The sequence below is a fragment of the Poecilia reticulata genome, chromosome 14 (genome assembly GCF_904066995.2).
Source record: "Poecilia reticulata chromosome 14, P_reticulata-male-v2, whole genome shotgun sequence".
Classification (NCBI taxonomy): Eukaryota; Metazoa; Chordata; class Actinopteri; order Cyprinodontiformes; family Poeciliidae; genus Poecilia; species Poecilia reticulata.
The window spans coordinates 26121135-26140289 of NC_088843.1; the positions used below are offsets into that span (position 1 = coordinate 26121135).

The 19155-nt window shown below is 41.6% G+C and overlaps 2 protein-coding genes across 3 annotated transcripts; one reads left to right on the forward strand and one right to left on the reverse strand.

Moving 5' to 3' along the window:
• Nucleotides 1–40: 40 nt before the first annotated feature.
• Nucleotides 41–14186, reverse strand: gemin5 (gem (nuclear organelle) associated protein 5). 2 transcript variants are annotated; one of them, XM_008428453.3, is made up of 28 exons: nucleotides 13903–14186; nucleotides 12578–12732; nucleotides 12296–12477; nucleotides 11423–11574; nucleotides 11240–11338; nucleotides 10897–11029; nucleotides 10286–10451; nucleotides 9555–9767; nucleotides 9168–9253; nucleotides 8861–8943; nucleotides 8597–8730; nucleotides 8378–8451; nucleotides 7396–7577; nucleotides 6489–6628; nucleotides 5997–6168; nucleotides 5732–5923; nucleotides 5606–5659; nucleotides 5338–5457; nucleotides 4448–4543; nucleotides 4221–4358; nucleotides 3946–4093; nucleotides 3025–3144; nucleotides 2725–2935; nucleotides 2379–2645; nucleotides 1874–2036; nucleotides 765–1179; nucleotides 355–442; nucleotides 41–275 (listed from the first exon to the last, which is right to left on the reverse strand). In XM_008428453.3, exons 1-28 carry the CDS (start codon nucleotides 14042–14044, stop codon nucleotides 114–116), a joined length of 4287 nt encoding a protein of 1428 aa, XP_008426675.2. In that variant the 5' UTR covers nucleotides 14045–14186; the 3' UTR covers nucleotides 41–113. The 2 variants fall into 2 exon arrangements, with proteins under 2 accessions (XP_008426675.2, XP_008426674.2); XM_008428452.3 differs by having other exon boundaries at nucleotides 5606–5662.
• A 139-nt stretch (nucleotides 14187–14325) lies between these two features.
• mrpl22 (mitochondrial ribosomal protein L22) lies at nucleotides 14326–18753 on the forward strand. The gene is made up of 7 exons (XM_008428450.3): nucleotides 14326–14438; nucleotides 14524–14566; nucleotides 15691–15826; nucleotides 15909–15974; nucleotides 16332–16409; nucleotides 16488–16557; nucleotides 18452–18753. The coding sequence occupies exons 1-7, from the start codon at nucleotides 14414–14416 to the stop codon at nucleotides 18658–18660; spliced, it is 627 nt and encodes a 208-aa protein (XP_008426672.2). The 5' UTR covers nucleotides 14326–14413; the 3' UTR covers nucleotides 18661–18753.
• The last annotated feature ends 402 nt before the right edge of the window (nucleotides 18754–19155 follow it).

Consider the following 19155-nt stretch of genomic DNA (forward strand, 5'->3'; position numbering starts at 1 on the left):
AGGTAGAGGACGTTGTGATGTAGTTTCACTCGACTCAGGATCTGTTTCAAAGATTTATTTCACTTCCAAAAAAGCCGTGTGAGTGAGGCGTTTCAGTCTAAAGGAAAACCACATCACGTCAGGAATCCTCGGGACGCGTTCAGGACGGGCAGACTGGTTCCGTATTTTCGGAGCAAATCTTTGGCCTGTTGCCGAAGGACGTCTGAGACGGAAGACGACTTGTCGAGATGCAAGAGAACAAGGCAACATTCCACCACATCTGGACGAGGAAACATCTGCAAGACAAAAAATCCATAGGCATTGTCCATTTCTTGGAATTGTTTGTATCCAGACTTGCCAACCAACTTTAATTACCTTGATTGTGCTGGGAATGTTTTCTAGGGTCTGTTGGAGTTTGGACATCTTTGAGGACAAAGAGAGGAAAGTTTCCTCCTCCTCAGACCTGCACAAATAGAAAGGAAACATCAGGAAGAAGAGCAACAGTCACTTTGCTCTGAAATGCTCCAAAGAATTTGACTTAAAGACAAACATTAAGTAAAACTAAAACCAGCTCCGTCATACAAGTGTTATTACATCTAGGGTTGGGACTTTTAAAGACACAGTAAGCTTAACAGCAGACTTAACCCAGCTGCTGAAATGTACAAATATGAGGCAAAGCTTAATGAAATGTGAAACCTGATGAGGAAATTTTGACCTTTTTATGACATTTTAAGAGCCACTTCTCCAGATAAAAGAAAATGGAAATAAGCGAGAACAATCCTGACCCTTGCTCAACGTCTGAGGTTGCTGTCTGAGACGGACTGCCTTCCTGTTGGTTCCCAGAGTCCGTCCGTCCATCCTGGACCCGGCTGTGCTGCAGAATCATGGTGGACAGTCGCTCCTGGGTCTCTCTCACTGACCTCTGAGTGGCCTGACAGGCGGCGTGAGGCTCTGACAGAAGCGCCGATGGCTCAAAGTCCAGTCCTCGAGAGCACAGCTCTTTCATCTCCGCTGTTGCTGCCTGGCCGTTCGGCTCGTCATCGATGCAGAAGCTGGGTCCGTTTTGGACCACCGAGTCCCTCCACCAACACTCATACAGACGGTGGTAACAGACGACCGCCTGCAGGCTGCCGGCTTCGGCTTCAGCTTCAGAGAGGTGGAGTGTTTTGGAATGTTTCCTGGAAAATATCCTGACGTCACCTGTTTGACAAACCGATCAATTAGTTAATATCAGGGCTGGGAGATAAATTGATTTTATTCATTAATCTAATTCTTGAAGATTTAATTTTTGGAACATCTGGATTTCTTTTCCACCAAAGCTTTTCTTAGTTCAGAGTGATGTCACCACGGCCAGAGCCGCCATCTTGCTTGGGAAGCTGCCATATATTTGCACTATAAATTCAGGTATACTCAGAAATATAATGGTCACGCTAATATTATTTTTGTCTTTTTTCATTACAATAATAGGGTCATATTACAAGGATAAAGTAGAATGACATTAATGTTGAAATAATAGAATTAAATCATTTCACGAAAATTCCCAACCAAAAAAAAAAAAAAATTCAGGCTTTTTTTTAAAATGACTTCTCATATTTAAGAAGTTCTTCTAGTAAAGATGCATTTATTCTGCTAATGACTATATTTTCATAATTAAAGACTCTTGCAGCTGGTCCCCAATACTTCATCGTACAATTCTCAGGAGGGATGACTGAAATAAGTCACTTTTGAAAATGGTTTCTGTCATTTTAATAAAAATTAAAATCACATCTGTTCTGAAAAAAAAAAAATCTAATTTTACTTTTAAGCTGCATCACCCAACACTAATTAATATTAACTACAATCTCTAGAATGATTTCAAACCAGCTTAAATAAAAGCTTGAGGTAGTACCGATACCTTCAGGGAACAGCAGCCGGCAGAACGCCGCAGAGACCTCAAAGTGTCCAGAGTCTCCGATCCAAGCCGCAGCCTGCCACAGCTCCGTCAGCAGCCGCCCGTCGTCGCTCAGCAGCCAGCTGAGCAGCGAGCGAGTCAGATGGACCGAGGAGTACAGCAGGACCTGAACATGGGTTCGTGTAATGAATTGAAACAAATAATTAACTTACGATTAAAGGTTTAATAGGTTAAAATGAGCTCTAATCAATTAACGTCTTCTTAGACATGATTTCAGTGTTAATAGTTTGGCCTCCACCCAGAAGCAGAGCTGGTTGATGCAGGAAAAAAGATGGCAGAGCCAAACCAGAACAGAAAAGAAGTTTTAGCATTTGGAAACCACAGATGGTAGTATGCATCTCTCTGTTTCAAATCTTTGTATTCTTTTAATTTTTTAATTCAGCAACCCAAGAGGTTCCCGTTTTGCAATACATGTGAATGTTCTCTGTGGGTGGTCTTCAGAGCGAACCTGTCTGAGAGGAATGCTGGCGCTCCGTGCTGGAGTCTCCACAGACTTCAGCTCTTCCAGAAGCGCGCTGATGCTCCGATCTCCAGCTGAATTCAGGCAAACGTTAAACTCTTCCTCCCAGATGTCTCTCGCTCTGTCCTGTAAGGTGTTGGAACCGTTCAGGGTCGCCCACGGATGAGTGGCGACGCAGGAAGCCGGGGCGAGGATGCCGGAGTCCGCCAGGGCCACAGCCAGCAGCTCAGCCACACAAAGATGGAGCCTGTGGGCCTGCAGGACACAAAGTCCAACATTAAATCCTCTGAATACTTGCAGAAAGGAGTGGTTTCTTGATATGACAGATTCTGACCAGCAGGGGGGTCTGTGAGCTCAGAACCTCTTGCGCTCCGACCCAGTCCTGAGCAGCTGCCAGGTCTTTAGCGCATCTCAGAGCCAGCGTTTGGCCCAGAACTTCCTCTCCGGAGATTCTCGCCAGATCAGCCGCCGTCCTCAGAGACGGGGCGTCGTTCTTCCTGGCGATGACTTTGGCTGCGTCAAAACTGCAGCCAGCACCGAGGTAACTGAGCGCAAACGTAGGAGGAGAGAAAATATAAACAGTTCAGAATCACAATCTGAATTCTGGGTGTAGTTCTGTGGTTCTGCTTCTGACCATTTAGCAGCAGCAGATAAATGTCCGTCTTTCTCCAGCACAGCAGCCCAGCATGTGTAGAGATCCTTCAGCAGAGGCTGGTCTGCAGGGAGCCGGGCTTTCACCAGAGCAATGGCCTCCCTGAAAACACCAGACCAGATGCAGGAACAGCACAAAAATCAACGGCATTAAAACTAAAGTCTGCCATAAATACTCTGCTTCTCACTGTGCTTTTAGAAGGGCATATATGTCACTTATTTCAAAACTTTTATTGATATTTTTGAATCCTTTTGATTTGGATGTGTTTGGAACCACTCCTTAGATCTCCTTAAATCCAGTTACTAAATTACAGTATAGTCTCACCACCTCCATTAATTCAGTTCAAACATCTTTAGCAAAAGAAACTGAGGTGGATTAGCAGCGCTTGCTAACAACTGACTGAATCATCCAGGACATAGTCTATTTACTGTGATAGAATATTTACTATCACAGTAAATATTCTATTTCATGGACTATTTACTGTGAAATAGTCTGTTCTGCCCAGATGTTGAGCTGTTGACATATCATGACAATCTGGAAACTGTCCCACCTAAAGCAACTGTCTTCAGTCAGAAGCCACTTCAGACTTGTTCTGAGACTGACTGTTACTGCAGATTCTTCCTGCCCACAACATCACCATTCACAACGCCTCTTAGATGGGCTTCTTCAGGACATCAGTTAAAGAAAGGAACGTGAATGTCCACAATAAACTCAATCTTGTACACCCATTTCTTGTTTTATACAGTCTTTGAAGCCATATGTTGTGCAATTACCCTAATCTCGAAAAATTACTAAAAATGGAACCTAATGCCCATGACGAGTGGATGTAAACATAAATTAAGCAGAGAGCAACAGTAAGTTACACAGATATTCTCGTGTGTATGAACGGCGGGAGACATGAACCTGTAGAGCTTGTTGGACCTCAGCAGGTCCACGGCCTCGTACAGCTTGTTGATGGACAGCAGGTGGGACGCTGCCTTTAGGAACTGCTCCTGCATACACAGCTGCTTGACGAAGGCCTCCACCGTACGGCTCCACACCTCGAAGCCAGCTGCGCGAGAAGAAAAATAAAACCAAACCGTTTTATACTAGAATGAATCTAAAATTCTCCTGTTCACCACTAGAGGGAACCCTTGTGCACAGCAATAAAAGTGCAGCCTGCTAGGTGAAGCTGTTACCCATGGGAGCGATGGAGAGCAGGTGATCACTGAGCTCTCCTCTCTCAGTGGCGAGCTGCAGCGCCCCCTGTAGGTCTCCGCTCCACAGCCGCAAATACACCACAGAGTCGTAGTGGCCCGCCTCCACGTGGCTCTCCTCTAAACAACAAGAGAAGAAGAAAATTAGTTTAGCCTTTGACTCTGAGCTTCTTAACCTCCAGCAGCTGATGAAGAAAAATCCCACAAACCTTCAGCCTCAAACATGCGGTGCAGAGCCTCTCTGTCATGAAACAGACCCAGGTGGATATAATCTCCTTGGCCTGGGACACAGGCTGCAGGTGGCGCTAGAAACACAAAAACGCTTTTATCAACAGGTCTTTGACCATTTTTTATGTAGAAACTTAACCAGTTTTTGCAAGATAAAACAACAAAAGTTTAGTGCATACGTTAAAATTTAGAACCTCAAATACAGCACCCTGCAATAAATATTCACACCCCTTGAACCTTTCCACATGTCAAGTTGCAGCCACAAATGTGTCTTTATGTGACAGAAGCACAAAGTAGTGCAGAACTGTGCAACCAATTGCTTTCCAACGTCACCAAATTATTAAACAGAATCAAGCTGTGTGCAATTCACAGATATTTCTATTTGTGAAGTTTGCTGATATATAGAGGTGTAACGACTACAGTTTTCTGGCCAATCACCTATCTTTATAAAAGATAGCCGATTCAGGTCCAGATTTTGATTTTGGTAAATGTCTGAAAAGTCACAAAATGCAGCGACAAAGTTGGAAACAGTGTGGTGATTATTGTTAACTGCTGATTTTCAGACCTCTGTGGAGGGAAACAAGCTCAGTTTCTCATTTAAGTACTGGGCGACTGCAGCTCTCTCAAAATTAAGGAAATCATGTCTGATCTACTGCTGCACCTCTACTGAAATGGATTTTCAATGTCATTCAATCCAGCAGCTTTCCAATTGGTATTCATCGTTTAAAAACATGACACCAACCAATCAGATGCCTTCAGTTATGGAGACAGATCGACAGCTGAGTAGATCCGTTTTGGTTTAGTTTAAGAACTAGTAAATAGTTCTCCAGATGGACATAAGACATGAACCCTCTGACTTTAAGCTTCTCACCTCTGGAGTGTTTGACTGAAGCCAGAGTCAGGCAGTCCTGCAGCAGCTCCTCTTTGGGCCGGTGGTCCATGGATGTGCTGAGAGGCAGCATGGAGCGAGGCTTCTTCTTCTTCATCAGGTCTGGAGAGGCGTCACGAAACATTATGAGATATTGACCAGTTATTTACAATGGAGGACTGGATTAATACATGCAAAACAAACATCAGAAGTTTACTCTCATTTTCACAACCATGCTGTTCAGTTTTTCAGAAAAGATAAATCCACCCACCTGGTTTGTCTTTAGGTTTTGCAGGAGGAATTGATTTCCTTGGTACCTCATTAACTGCTAAGAATAAAAAAAATGTTTCATATAAAATAATAATTACAAGCTCCTTTTACTGTACTGTTCACCTACCAGCTGGAGATTCCAGACTGTTTGTTGATCGGACTTCTTCCTCTTCGTCTTCCTCAGACAGAACCTGCTCTGCCTGCTTTCCTTCAGTCGCCGGCTCGCCGTTGATCTTTGGCTCTGCTGGTCCAACAGATCCTGATGCCGTCTTGTTCTTCTTCTTCTGCTTCTTTTCCTGCATCATGACCATCTTCTTCCCTGAGATTAAATGGTAGCACGGCGTCACAAAAAGCTGTATCGGCACACAGACCTTCTTCATGTCCGTGTCTACCTTTAGGGGGCTTGGTGAACTCCTGCTGGGAGACCTTCCACTCCTGGACTGTGAAGTCTTTCCCTCCAGTCCAGATCACATCTGGATCAGCTGGAGACCAGTCAACACACAGCAGATACCCAGTGTGACCGCGGTAGTTGGAGACGGCCGCTTCCTCCAGGACGTCCCACACCTACATGGAGGGACACCAATAAATATCACCGTCCAACTCAAACTGTTCAACTGGGTAAATGAGCTTTAAGAAGATGTTTAGAGCTAAAGATAAATCTATATGGACGGTTGATTGTTGGTATAGTTAATTCACTTTTGAGAGAAGAGGCAGATGGTATAAGATTTTTTTCTTCCCACTACTCCTTTTTATTCAAAACCTCTGTTTGTAATGCGACATGTTCAAATGAACAAAATAACCAAATAAATAAAATACAAATATCTCTCTATCCTAAGTGTAGTTCAAGACTGCATAGAAGTACCCAGATACATGTCCAGACCTACCTGAGCCGTGCCGTCGTACGAGGCGGTGACCAGTCGGCCGCTGTGGTGCGGACTCCAGGCCATGCTGGTGATTTTAGCCGTGTGACCACAGAGCCGGCGGTACGGCTCGGTCAGCACCGCCGGGCTCTCCGGAGGATTCTCTGCAGAAAGCAAGATGATGAAATATATGCTGCTCAAAGCTAGATTAAAGAAATAAACTAAACTTTGATTCTATGTGAAAGAAAACAAAATCTACAAATTAAAACAGATTTATTTACATCTGTGCAAAATGCAAGACACAGAGTTCCAACTGACTGGGCATTCAAAAAAGCAACAAAACGTTTTTGTTCCCCTCTAATTTTCCCACAGGAGAGCCATATTTCCAATATCAAAAGACAAAGATGCTCCAAAACACCAGTTCATTGCAATTATTTTGCCATTTGTGAATGCCCTCTTCCTCAGCAGCACCAGGTTGCACTCTTCAGTGTGAACATTGTTATTGTTTAAAGACAAAAAGTCTCTTAAAATGAAGTCAGAGGGAGAAGTTGTAAGAAGCTACTCAGGTGGACAATATTTTAAACAATGTGTGGGGAGATGGCTACTGTTTATGCAGGCTTTCAACAGATAACAGGAAGGCTGAACTTATTACAGAAAAGATGTGAAGATTTTTTGAAATGTCAAAGGTAAGGATCTACATTCTCTGAATACACAGAATCTGCCAGTCACTAACTGCTAATCCGACAATAAGGCAGTTTAAAATGTCAACTCAATTTTCCTTTTCTTTAAATACAAAAATCTAGAAAAAAAGTCTGAAATAATGTTTTTATAGCTAAAAATTCTAGAACTGCACGAGGTCAGGATCGACAAGAAATACCAATAATGAATGGAGGAAAAAAATATCTGAAAACAACAAGAAGATGTTTCCAACCAATGACAGAGCGGAGGTCGTGGACGTAGACGACGGCGTTGCTGGAGCCTGAGGCCAGCAGACAGTGGAGTTCCGGCGCAGCGCCGTGGTCATGGTGCCATCGGAGCGTGTTGATGATCTTGTGGTGCTGCTGGATGCTGCACAGCAGCAACAGACTGGGAGCCTGATACACATCGATGCTCCTGCAGGGGAAACAAAACACTCAGATGTTCAGAAGGTGTGTGGGTATGAATAACCACAATATCATATCAATTACTTAGACAACGATACAATGTTTGCTGATATGTCTGTCACGATACAATTTAATTCACAAAACTGCAATCAATATATCATATGCCCACTTAACATCTATTTCAACTCACAAAAAAATGACTAAAATATGACGACTATGCTCTTATAGGCATTGAAGTAAAAAGTTAAAAATTTCAAAATAAGGAAATATCTTAAACTTGATGAAACAGACTGATGTTTATATTTTGCATCAACGTAATTGGATCATTAATCATTTAACCGAAATAAATCAATGTATTGCTACTCCTCTAATTTATAACAGATTCATTTAGAAGAAATTCTTTGTGATCCTAACACTAACTCCAGAAGGAGTCGTGGCCCTTCTCTAGTTAAAACAACTTACAATTATTTAATGAAAACTCACTATTGAGGAAACTGAAACTATGCCTCTTTTTTTTTTTTTTTACCTTTTCTGGCTAAGGATGCCAAAAATATCCTGAACTAAAATTAAATCAGTGAAGTCATTTTGTTGAGTTTAGAAACATACAACAAAAAGAATCTAAAAAAAAAATTTAACACATAAATATTAAAAAGAAAAAATCTCAATGACTCCTCACTATCCTCCGACGACTCTGAATTTACTGGTCCTGCTTTTAAACTCTAAATGAACACAAAAATAAATACAAATTCTCAACAGCTCAAACAGAACTAATCTCCTTATTCTGTGGGTAAATAGATTTGAGTCACTCACCCATCCTCGTTGCCGATGGCGACAATCTTCCCATCCGGCTTCCAGCTGAGGTCCGTGTGTGGAGACAACTTGTGCTGTTTGAAAGCAGGAGAGGTTCAGTAGAAACAAGACCGAAAACAGGCTTTTTTTCCAACGTTCAGCTAAAAACAAAATCAGAAATGACTTAAGATTTTAGTTTTGTCATCCTGATGACACACACACACTCCACACACACCCCACCTGGATGTTGTTGGTGTCTCTGATGAGCTTGTCGATGTCCGATGCCTCTCCGTTCAGCCTCGCTGGTTCGTGTTGCAGGATGACGCCCTCACCGGCGCAGCTGTACAGACTGTAGCTCTGCTTTCCTTCTGCACCTAAACGTCACACAAACATGTCTCACAGACGCAATCTGTCCCTGCAGACCAGCTACACTTTGGGAATCAGCAGCAAAATTTTCAAGTTAAAGTTTTCTTGATTTTGATTTCAGAGCTAGCAGGAACTCACCAAACGACAGCGGGGGCACTGGGGGCCCCCAGGCCAATGTGTACACAGTCTTCCTGTGATAGGAGCTTGATATCTGAGGAGGCCTGCAGGAGAACAAGCAGAAAGTCAGAGAGAGAGAGGATGGTGACACTTCAGGAAAATAGGCCAAAAGAATTGGAAGATGAAAGACACTTTTTCAGTGTTTTGTGTTTTGGCAAATGGATACAAAAACACATGAAATTACCTCCTTGAACCAGCGGTCAAAAGCAATCAGGAGAAGGAGGAAGTTTGGAAAGAGTATTACAAATCCTGCCGTAGAGGATCTTACTTGTTGGAGAAGACGTCGTAGATCCCAACTTTTCCATCGTCGGTTCCAAAAGCCAAGGATCCCTCTTTCTTCAAGTGCCACGCCAGCTGCAATTAAAGCAAAAACTAATTCATGTTTTTGATCTCTAGAACATTTACTGCAAGTAAGTAGTTTAAAAAAGTTCACCTGTCTGCTAATAAAGGGAACGTTTTTATTATATTTTCAAACTGTTTCAAGCCCTAATGTGACCCATGTCCTTCACAGCACAGGTTCAAGGGCGAGCACTTCCTCATGCATCATGATGATGCATGATGATGTTTCACTGAAGGTACAGTTTTACTGTGGTCTCGTGTTTTTGAATCACACTGAGTTTTGGAAAATTGTAAGATACCCACAGCTAAGTCTTACCGCTGTGACCTTGGACTTGATGCCCTGCCAAAAAGATCTGACGTCGTACTGGTTCTGGGTGCTTAGCGTATTCCACACTCGGATCAGGTTGTCCCCGACGCCAAGCGCAAGACAGCCGACGCCCACCGGGGAGAAGGTCAGGGTGTAGACGTGGCCCCCCAGCGTGGGCAGGGTCCAACAGCAGCTCAGAGAGTCCAGGTCCCAGCATTTAATCTGAACCAGTGGCAAAAAAGAGAACAACTTAGTCCTCTTCAACCCACCGAATCTGTCTGGGGTTGCTGCAGTGTAAAGAAGCACTAAATCCCAGAAGCATAAACAAACATGGATTTTATGCTGGATTAAAAAAAGAGCATTATTTCCATTTAAATTTCTAATGCGACATAACTTTTGTCACAAAAGTCGTATTTTTAACCAACAGTTTCTCAAAATGCAGGTTTCAGGTAAAACATTTACCTTTGGCTGGAAAAAAACAACTTCTAAAATTTTCTGTTTATCTTCACACTAAGAGCGGAAAAGTTTAATATTTGTTCCTTTCAACTGTATTAAATTAAAAAGTACTTTCCCCATTTTTTATTCTTTTTAATGTCTTGTACAACTTTTTTATTACTAAAACAATTGGTAAAAGTTTAAATACTCTTAGAGACAAATCATTTTTTCCTCAAAGATCAAGCAAAACAAAAGTGGGTAAGTAAAACTTTAGTTATTTTTTTGGGGTGAAACCAGGCACACACCTCTCTGTCCATGGATGTGCTGATGAGAATCTCTCGGCCGTCCTGCAGCTGAACAGAACTCATGTTGAAGACGATCCGGCTGTGGTTCTGACCCTCAGACGACGTTCCAAACAAACTCCACTTCTGCTTCCCAGTCTTGGCCAAATCCCACATTGCCAGCTCACCGCTGGAGTGATAGGAACAGTTAAACGTCAGGTTGAGCGTTTTAGCAGGAAATAATTCAACAATATAAACACTGTTTTACGTTTGTCAGCAATATAAATAAAATAACCTTAATATTAAATTTACGACTTTGTTTCTTTGTACAATTTCAGTTTTCTGGCACAAAATTTGTAGCCAAAGAATCCTGGTACATAATACCGGCCACTAATAGAGCTTCCAGAGTATTTGGAACAGAAATGGGCCTCTAACAAGTTCAACTCTTAGTTTTCTTGATTAGAGCTCATGTTCCTAGTCTAAGTGTCAGTTTTAAAAATAATGCTTCAATATAGTTTTAACTAAAAGGTATTTTTTATTTCTGCTAATTATTCCTGAGGATTAGTAACACTCATCTTAATCTAAACATTTATGCCTCCTGCATGTCCCGACCCCCCCATAGGAAAACTCTGGACCTGAAGCAGCTGGAAACGAGCTGCGTCGCTCGTCCCTTTGGCCAGTGGACGTTGAGCCAGATCCTCTCTTTCACCCCGGGGTCGACAGCAGAGCCTCTTCTCTTTAGAAACGGCAGCTTCAATGTCATCACGCCTGTCAGGAGAGGGGGAGAAAACATGAAGGGATTTAGGGTTTAAATTCACTGCAGAGGGGAGCTGGAAATGAAAGAAAATGTGATTTCATCCTAAAATGTCTAAACTTCCTCATTGATATTATTGGCATACTAAAAATAAATTCAAAACTAAATACTGAATTAAAGAAAAGTTTGAAGCATTTTCATGTTTCACAAACCTCATCCCTCACCTTTTCCCTTGGCAGTGCTCCAGATCCTCACCGTCTGGTCTTTGCTTCCAGAAGCCAGGAAGCAGCCTGATTCTTCCCCAGCTGAAACTCCATTTGTTGCTGAAACATATTAAACATGAGCCTTAAATTAAAAACAAAACAGCAGCGCTTTTGACGTTTTTTTGGCTGGCAGGATAAAATTACCATCATGGTCCTCAGATCTGGTGTAGAGTGCGTCCTCCCCGATCAGCGGAGACCACGCCAGCGAGTGGATCTCGTTGTCATGTCCCCGGAGGCGATGCATCACCTCGCCTTTTTTACTAATGTCAATCAACACAATCATCCCGTCTTTGTACCTGCAACACAATCAACAGCAGTTTAGTTGTCGTTATTGTAACTTAAGTTCCACTGAACCATTCATTTTTGTTAAAAGTGGCCCTTTATGCTTCCTTGAACATGTTACTACAAGTCTATAAAACACACCTTCATGACATTTTTCACATAAAATCATTCTTAGATAATGAGATTTTGATCCATTTCATGCTCCTTTCAGAATGAGCTGCATTAGGGCCTCTTGTAGCTTTAAATCCAAATAAGCTGCTGCTGGCGACGCCCCCCAAACTCAACATTTACACTCACATGTGAAAATGGCTGCAAACAACAAACAAATGCGCAACAACCGTGAATCTTTGAAAAGCGAAAGTGGAGCCTACTGCACAACCAACAAAAATGCAGCAAGTGGTTTCTAATGGTAACAACTAATCACTTGTCTTTTCCAGCATCCATTGTAGAGCGCATAGAGTGGTAAGACCAGCCGACCAAACGTTCTGCTTGGCTTGAAATTTTGCTGAATGCTAGGCTAACGGGGCTGAGGTTACTAGTTGAGGGGCTGGGCTCTGCTGGGGTTGCTAGGTGATGTTGCAGTGTCTGTTGATTCTGACTCAACATTCGGGAGGTTTTTGAAACTCCTCATTTTCTAACCAAACTCACACTTTGGTTTGGATTTTAAACTCTGTAACTCTTTATAAAGCCTTTACTAAGTCTAAACTGAGAAGTGATGTATAATGATCTACCGACCCAACCGCCACAGACTTCCAGCTGTGAGGAGAGCAGGTGAGGCAGAAGATGGTCCTCGGCTCTGGGAAGAAGATGGCCGTGTCACCAGTGTGGAACCAGTGGCAGACCACCACTCCCTTCTCGTCACCCGACACCACCAGGTTTTTATCCGCAGGGGACCAGTGCACTGCTGAGATGGGGCTCTGCAATATACAATCCAGTATTTAGCAGAAAACTATGCCCAAGAATATCTAAAGGCTGGTGCAGGTGAGGCAGCAGCCAGTAGAATCATACTAAACTAACCTGATGAGGCGCATTTTTCCTGATTAAAGTTTTGTTATTGGAGTCCCAGAAGCGTACGCTGCCATCAGTGGAGGAGCTGACACAAATGTGACTCTGCTCGGGGTGCTGGCAGAACGAAAAGCCAGACACCAAGTCCCTGTGGCCCACGAGCTCACCTGCAAAACACACACAAAGCATTGAATTCAATAATGAGCCTTTGGTCTTGAGTTTTCAACCATTCAGAAATGATTGGAGTCCTCCCACTCCAGTGGATCCTCTTGGGCAGAAATCCTCCCCCTGAACTCCGATATGAAACTGGTTCCTACTTTCAAAATAACAAGAAAAAAAGACCCTTTTTTGTGAGAAATAGAATAATTAAAACTGCTCCTGGAAGCAGCTTTCTGAAAACTGGTTCCAAGAAATTCTGTTGAAGTCCAAATGAGGTTGCTTCAGTTAAATAAAGGGGGCAGTAGAAAGGCCCAAGAAAAGTTCATGAACTCAAAATGACGGAAATCAAAAAAGTCCTGGTAAAAAGTTTGTGTGGTAGAGACAGCTACCTCTCAAAGAAGAGGCACTGAAAAAAATACATGCTGGTCCTGGAAAAGGTTGCTACAGTCGACAACAGCCAGGAAAACAGTTCCAGAAGACTGCCCCAGTTCATGAAAAATATCTCCCTCATAGAAAAGCTGGGAGGCTGACGAGAAAGGAAATGGTTTCTGTCCAAAAGAAATAAATGAATGAAAATCGGATTGATCTGATTGAAAATCAGAATCAAATAGTCTGGTTCCCAAAAAGAGGTAGAGTGGGTATAAAAGATTGAATTCTAAGAAAAAAATGTCCTGCAGAAAAGAAAAAATGGGGGGAATGAATAATTGCCCCATTAAAAAATTATCTGTTTTTTGTAAAAGGTTGCAGTGGGACAGGAAGTCCCGCTGCAGTTCTCCAGCCCTGGTGTCCGGCCAGTTTTAGATGAGTCTCTGCTCCAACACAGCTGCTCAGCACGTCATGACTACTAAGAATACATGTTCTAGAGAGGTCTGCAGATGAACCATCATTTGATTCAGGTGTGATGACTTGGGTATAAAACTAACACATGCCGGATACCACGAGAACTGACTTTGGACCCGTCTGCTCTAGACTAAATAACAGTTGCAAAAAGATGCCGCAATGTAAAAGCACCCAAAATAGATAACAAAATTCCAAGCAACTTGAAAAAAAACGGTCATTAAAGTTACCTCAAGGAGAAAGATACTGTGGAAAAAGTTCAAAGCAGATTTTTGAACCAATTCTCCCACAGAACTAATCACTAAGGCTCGTAGTTTATGGAGTTGTGAGAACAGACTCACCTGTAACCCTGCATGAAGCAGCAGAAACCTCAATCAGGTAGATTACGTTTTTGGCTCCGACTCCCAGCAAACCGCCGCTGCTGACATCACTGCAGCGCGAGCTGTACCAGTTAGGAGAGGCGGGAAGAGACCTCTCACGCATGGCGTCTTAGACACTTTAGATAACCGTTCAATTTATTTCATAATTTTAAGTTTAAATAAACCAAAATAAAAACTCCTCACATGCTGCCTGGAGGGTTGCAGTCGCAACGTTAAAAAGCAGCGTGTTGTCGCAAAAACCCTGTCTAGAGTACGGAATCCTAATAGGGTCAAACCGCACGGAGTTTGCCGTATTTTAATCCCGGATTTGCAGGTTGTAAGCAGTTTGTATTGCCATATAAGGTGACAAAGCTACCAAAAACAGAATTATACATTTATACGTCCATTTCTGTAATCATGATATTAAACACCAAATAGATAAACGCTGCTACCGTAAAGATGCTGTTGTGACGTCGTGACAACATCATTCAATATGGCGGTGGCAATGTCAGGTCGTGGTAGGTAAACCTTATTTATTTGTAAAAACAGCAAATTGTTGCTTAATGTGTTTGTTTTTTTTCCAAATCTTGATGTTTTTTTCAGGCGTCGTCTTCATTAGGGACATAGTTGGGTCGCTACACTTGAGGTAAGGGCATTGTATATCTATTAGCCATGAAGCTGCTGTCTGAGAGGACGAACTGAACAGCTTTAGTACTAAATCATGTCTGTCATTTTGTGGTAATCCTTTATAGCATGTAACATTTGTATTTTGATCACTTCTTTAAATCGTATTTAAAAAACCAAGCACAAGCTATAGTACATGGCTATTTCACACATGATGTACTATGGCTATGTAATTAGCACACAGCCATAGTACATAGGCTGTGTACTATGGCAGCCTGTGTACTGTGGGTACCAGAGCTATTGATTGTAGAGCTGTAACAATCAATAGCTCTACTATTGATTGTAACAGCAATCTTTGATCACCTTTGGTTTAAAATGCAAAATATTTAAGCTGGCCAAAACCAGAACCATACAATATGCTGTTTACAGAATCTTTATTGCATAAATTGTAACTTGTGAAACCTTTACTCCATTTGTAAAAACACACTAAACTGCAATTTAAGACATAAGTACCACTTTAGATGATTATTAAAACTGCTGTTCTAATTGGTTTTATTTGTATTATTCATATTATTCACATGTCAGGATTGGTGAAACTATTTAAAGTATTTAGGATTTGTGGATTATTCTACTCCAAATAAATGTTGAGATCTGAAATTTTCTGGGTTAAATGTTCTCATTTGTATATATCTTTTAAGACTATTCTGATTGCATGGATTAAAATAGTTCTGACTACTGTAAGAAGTTTGGTTTTTAAGTAGTGCCTCATTTAGGGTTTCTTAAATGCAGCTGAGTAAAGATTCTGTGACTTTTTCTTTGGGAATGTTCACAAATTGTTGGAAAGCTATTAACACAACTATTAATTACCATTTGAACTGACAACTTGTCAATTAAACTAATAGTTTGTCAGCTATTGCTCAAAGTGTAGAATAATTGCAAATGTTAAAAGTTTTAACATTTTGTTCTGTCATAACTTAAAATAAAATGCCAGGACATGATTTGTTCTGTTTATATTTTCAAAGCTTCCCACTGTATGAACAATTTCCAAAAGTTGTAGCATATCATGCTACAACTTTTTGTAATTTACCAAGTAAATTCTGCCTCCACTAAATTTTTCTGTTCCCTCTTTCATCGCCATGGTTACAGGTTGCAGGTTCTTGGTGGCGCATCGCAGCAGCTCTCATGTCTCCACACGAGCATTTCATTAGATGCCAAACACTGGGAGAGGTACAACCGGAAAGTATATCCTCCTCAGCTGCCGGAGGAGCCTCGCAGACCTGCAGTGAGTCTCTCGACTGAAACCTTGAATGAGCAGAACACCTGGTGTTACTGTAACATTTTTCTAACATGATGTTTGTCTGCAGGAAGTTTATCACAGCAGGAGGCAAATAAAGTACAGCAAAGACAAGATGTGGTATTTGGCCAAGATGGTGAGACTCACAGCAAAAATCTGGGATAAAACCTCAGAAAAAGTTGGAACATTATTTTTTTTAATGCATCAAAATGTAATTTGTTAATAAGAAAATAAACTGTAATCAATTTCACCTAATGTTGTAAACATAAACAAATTAAGAGTTTGATGTCAGCAGCACAGAAAACTTAGGAGATTTCTGTCTATTTTGTCAAATTGTTTATTGTCTGAGGTTTTCCAGACTACTCTGCCCACATTTTAGCCATATTCATTTTATCTTTGAATAGTAGCCTTAATTTGTAGCCTTAATGCTGAGATACTGCAACCTCAAACTAAATAGAAAGATTCATTTCAATCTGAGTTATGTACCTTACAGATCAGGGGGATGAACATCGACGAGGCTATCGCTCAGCTGGAATTCAACGACAAGAAGGGAGCAAAGATCATGAGAGAGGTTTGTGGCTGCATCTCATTGAGTTTTGGCAAAAAAAATGTCTGCATGAGTTTAAGACTTCCTCTTTGCTTGATTCAGGTTCTTCTTGAAGCTCAAGAGATGGCAGTCAAGAATCACAACGTGGAGTATAAATCCAATCTCTACGTAGGTGAGTATCTGCAACCCTCTGTTAGGGTTCTGCCTTTAGGACTCAGTACTGCCCCCTCTCAGTGCCGCAGGGTACTTTGAGCCTCGTCCTGTGCATTCTCAGTGCACATTTATGGCCAATCAAAAAGGTTACGGCATATGCAACCCATATCCCACTTTTTCACGCAGTCTGAACGGCCCAATTGAGATTTTGGGGAGAAATCTAATTTCTCCCACTTCCTTATGTTGAACCAGGTTGTATATGCATCTGATTGTTTTCAAATTGTCTGCAGTCTAAACCATCATGTTGCATTTTATTTGACTTTTATGACAATAACGTGAGATATGCATCATCCTTCTGCACCAGAAGAAGTCGGATTCAGTAAATCTGGATGTAAACAATGGCTGAAAATTACAATTGTGAGCTTATGAAAGAAGTCTGTGTAACAGAAGCGCATCATAACAGAGTCCCACAACTCCTGGCTCTGACTGCACATCCAAACAAACTTCTCGTTCTTCTGTACATGCTGGTCACTTTAAGGTCATAAATCTTTTACACAGAAGGCTGATTGCAGTTACATATAATAAACAATATGAACAACTGCACAAAAAAAGCAGATTTTATAATAAAAAAAAAACCTATCTCAATATTTTGCCACACATTCATTAAAAATGTTGATATTATTTTGGAAAGTAAATTTAGAGAATAGTCAAGTGGATTGATTTTTCTCTTATTAGTATTATACTTGTCATGATGACAGATGAGGAACTGCCTAAGTCATTTCTATCAGTTATGAAGCTGCAAAATTCACACATATGACATTTCTAAACACTGGCAGCCTCTTCTAGAGATTAAGATGCAGGTCCTTCTCAAAAAATTAGCATATTGTGATAAAGTTCTTTATTTTCCATAATGGTATGATAAAAATCTTGGCATTTCCTTCTCCCCAGTCTTCCTCCAGACTCTGGCACCTTGATTTCCGAATGACATGCAAAATTTGCTTTCATCTGAAAAAAGTACTTTGGACCACTGAGCAACAGTCCAGTGCTGCTTCTCTGTAGCTGCCGCTGTTTCTGGTTCAACAGTGGCTTGACCTTTGACCTGGGGAATGTAGCACCTGTAGCCCATTTCCTGCACACGCCTGTGCACGGTGGCTCTGGATGTTTCTACTCCAGACTCAGTCCACTGGTTCCACAGGTCCCCCAAGGTCTGGAATCGGCCCTTCTCCACAATCTTCCTCAGGGTCCGGTCACCTCTTCTCATTGTGCAGCGTTTTCTGCCACACTTTTTCCTTCCCACTGAGGTGCCTTGATACAGAACTCTGGGAACAGCCTATTCGTTCAGAAATTTCTTTCTGTGTCTGACCCTCTTGCTTGAGGGCGTCAATGATGGCCGTCTGGACAGCAGTCAGGTCAGCAGTCTGACCCATGGTTGCGGTTTTGAGTAATGAACCAGGCTGTGAGTTTTTAAAAGCCTCAGGAATCTTTTGCCGGTGTTTAGAGTTACTTCGTTGATTCAGATGATGAGGTTAACGGCTCGTTCAGAGAACTTTTTCATGATATGCTAATTTTTTGAGACAGGGATTTTGGGTTTTCATGAGCTGTTTGCCAAAATCATCAGTATTAAAACAATAAAAGACCTGAAATATTTCAGTTGGTGAGCAATGAATCTAAAATATATGACAGTTTAATTTTTATCATATCATTATGGAAAATAATGAACTTTATCACAATATGCTAATTTTTGGAGAAGGACCTGTCTCTGCCCCCCTCTCACTTTTTGTAAGCCAATGCTGTTTGAGTTTGTACATTTCTTCTCAGCAATATTTTTAGACTGTTTTTAATTGAGAGCTATTTTGGAAAATGGAAAATCATTCCATGTCTTTTCTCCGGTCGTTTCTTCTTCTTCCCTTCAGCCGAGTCATTCTCCGGCAAAGGGCAGTACCTGAAGAGGATCCGTTACCATGGCAGAGGCATGTTCGGCATCATGGACAAGGTTTACTGTCACTACTTCGTCAAGCTGGTGGAGGGTGTGCCACCCAAACCGGAGGAGAGGACGGGCTTTGATCAAGCCAAAGAGTACGTCCAAGGCCTCAAGAACCGGACCATCATCCACAGCCTGTAGATCACCCAGCCTTCAACTGTTTGTGTGTCATTTTATATTTGTAAATAAATACAAATTAATTAAAATACAATAAAATGTGCTTTGTGCTTTTTATTTGATGTCATTTTTTTTTATCTTTGAGGTTTTCATGAAGCACTGCAGTTTCTCTTCTAAAAATGAGACTAGAAAAAATCGGAGGAATTCTTTCCTCACTGATCGTTCCAGCTGTACTGGAAGCAACTTTAATGTGTAGCCATTAGACATAATGAAGCAATAATGGTTCTTGTATCCCGTTCTGAAATGCTCATTAGCGATGCCTTCAGTTAACAGTACAGGGTTTTTACGCAGCCTGGGAAAGTAAGGGATTTAATTTAGGTTGTGTCCAGGTCTGAATAAGTCCTAAAAAAGTTAAAAAGAAAAAAAAAAACATGGCGTATAAAAGGGCACCTGTACAATGTTAGAGGAACGTGTGACCAGAACATCTCATACTTCACAAGAACGAGTGGAGAACATCTG

Excerpts from the sequence above, each read along its gene's own strand:
- gemin5 (XM_008428452.3), bottom strand. The coding sequence starts at position 14,044 with ATGCGTGAGAGGTCTCTTCCCGCCTCTCCTAACTGGTACAGCTCGCGC. Across the intron at positions 9,768-10,285 it reads GCACATCCATGGACAGAGAG|ATTAAATGCTGGGACCTGGA; the intron begins GTGTGTGCCTGG and ends CCACTGGTTCAG. Across the intron at positions 7,578-8,377 it reads GCCATCGGCAACGAGGATGG|GAGCATCGATGTGTATCAGG; the intron begins GTGAGTGACTCA and ends TTTCCCCTGCAG.
- mrpl22 (XM_008428450.3), top strand. The coding sequence starts at position 14,414 with ATGGCGGTGGCAATGTCAGGTCGTG. Across the intron at positions 14,439-14,523 it reads GGTGGCAATGTCAGGTCGTG|GCGTCGTCTTCATTAGGGAC; the intron begins GTAGGTAAACCT and ends TGTTTTTTTCAG. Across the intron at positions 15,827-15,908 it reads AGGAGCCTCGCAGACCTGCA|GAAGTTTATCACAGCAGGAG; the intron begins GTGAGTCTCTCG and ends GTTTGTCTGCAG.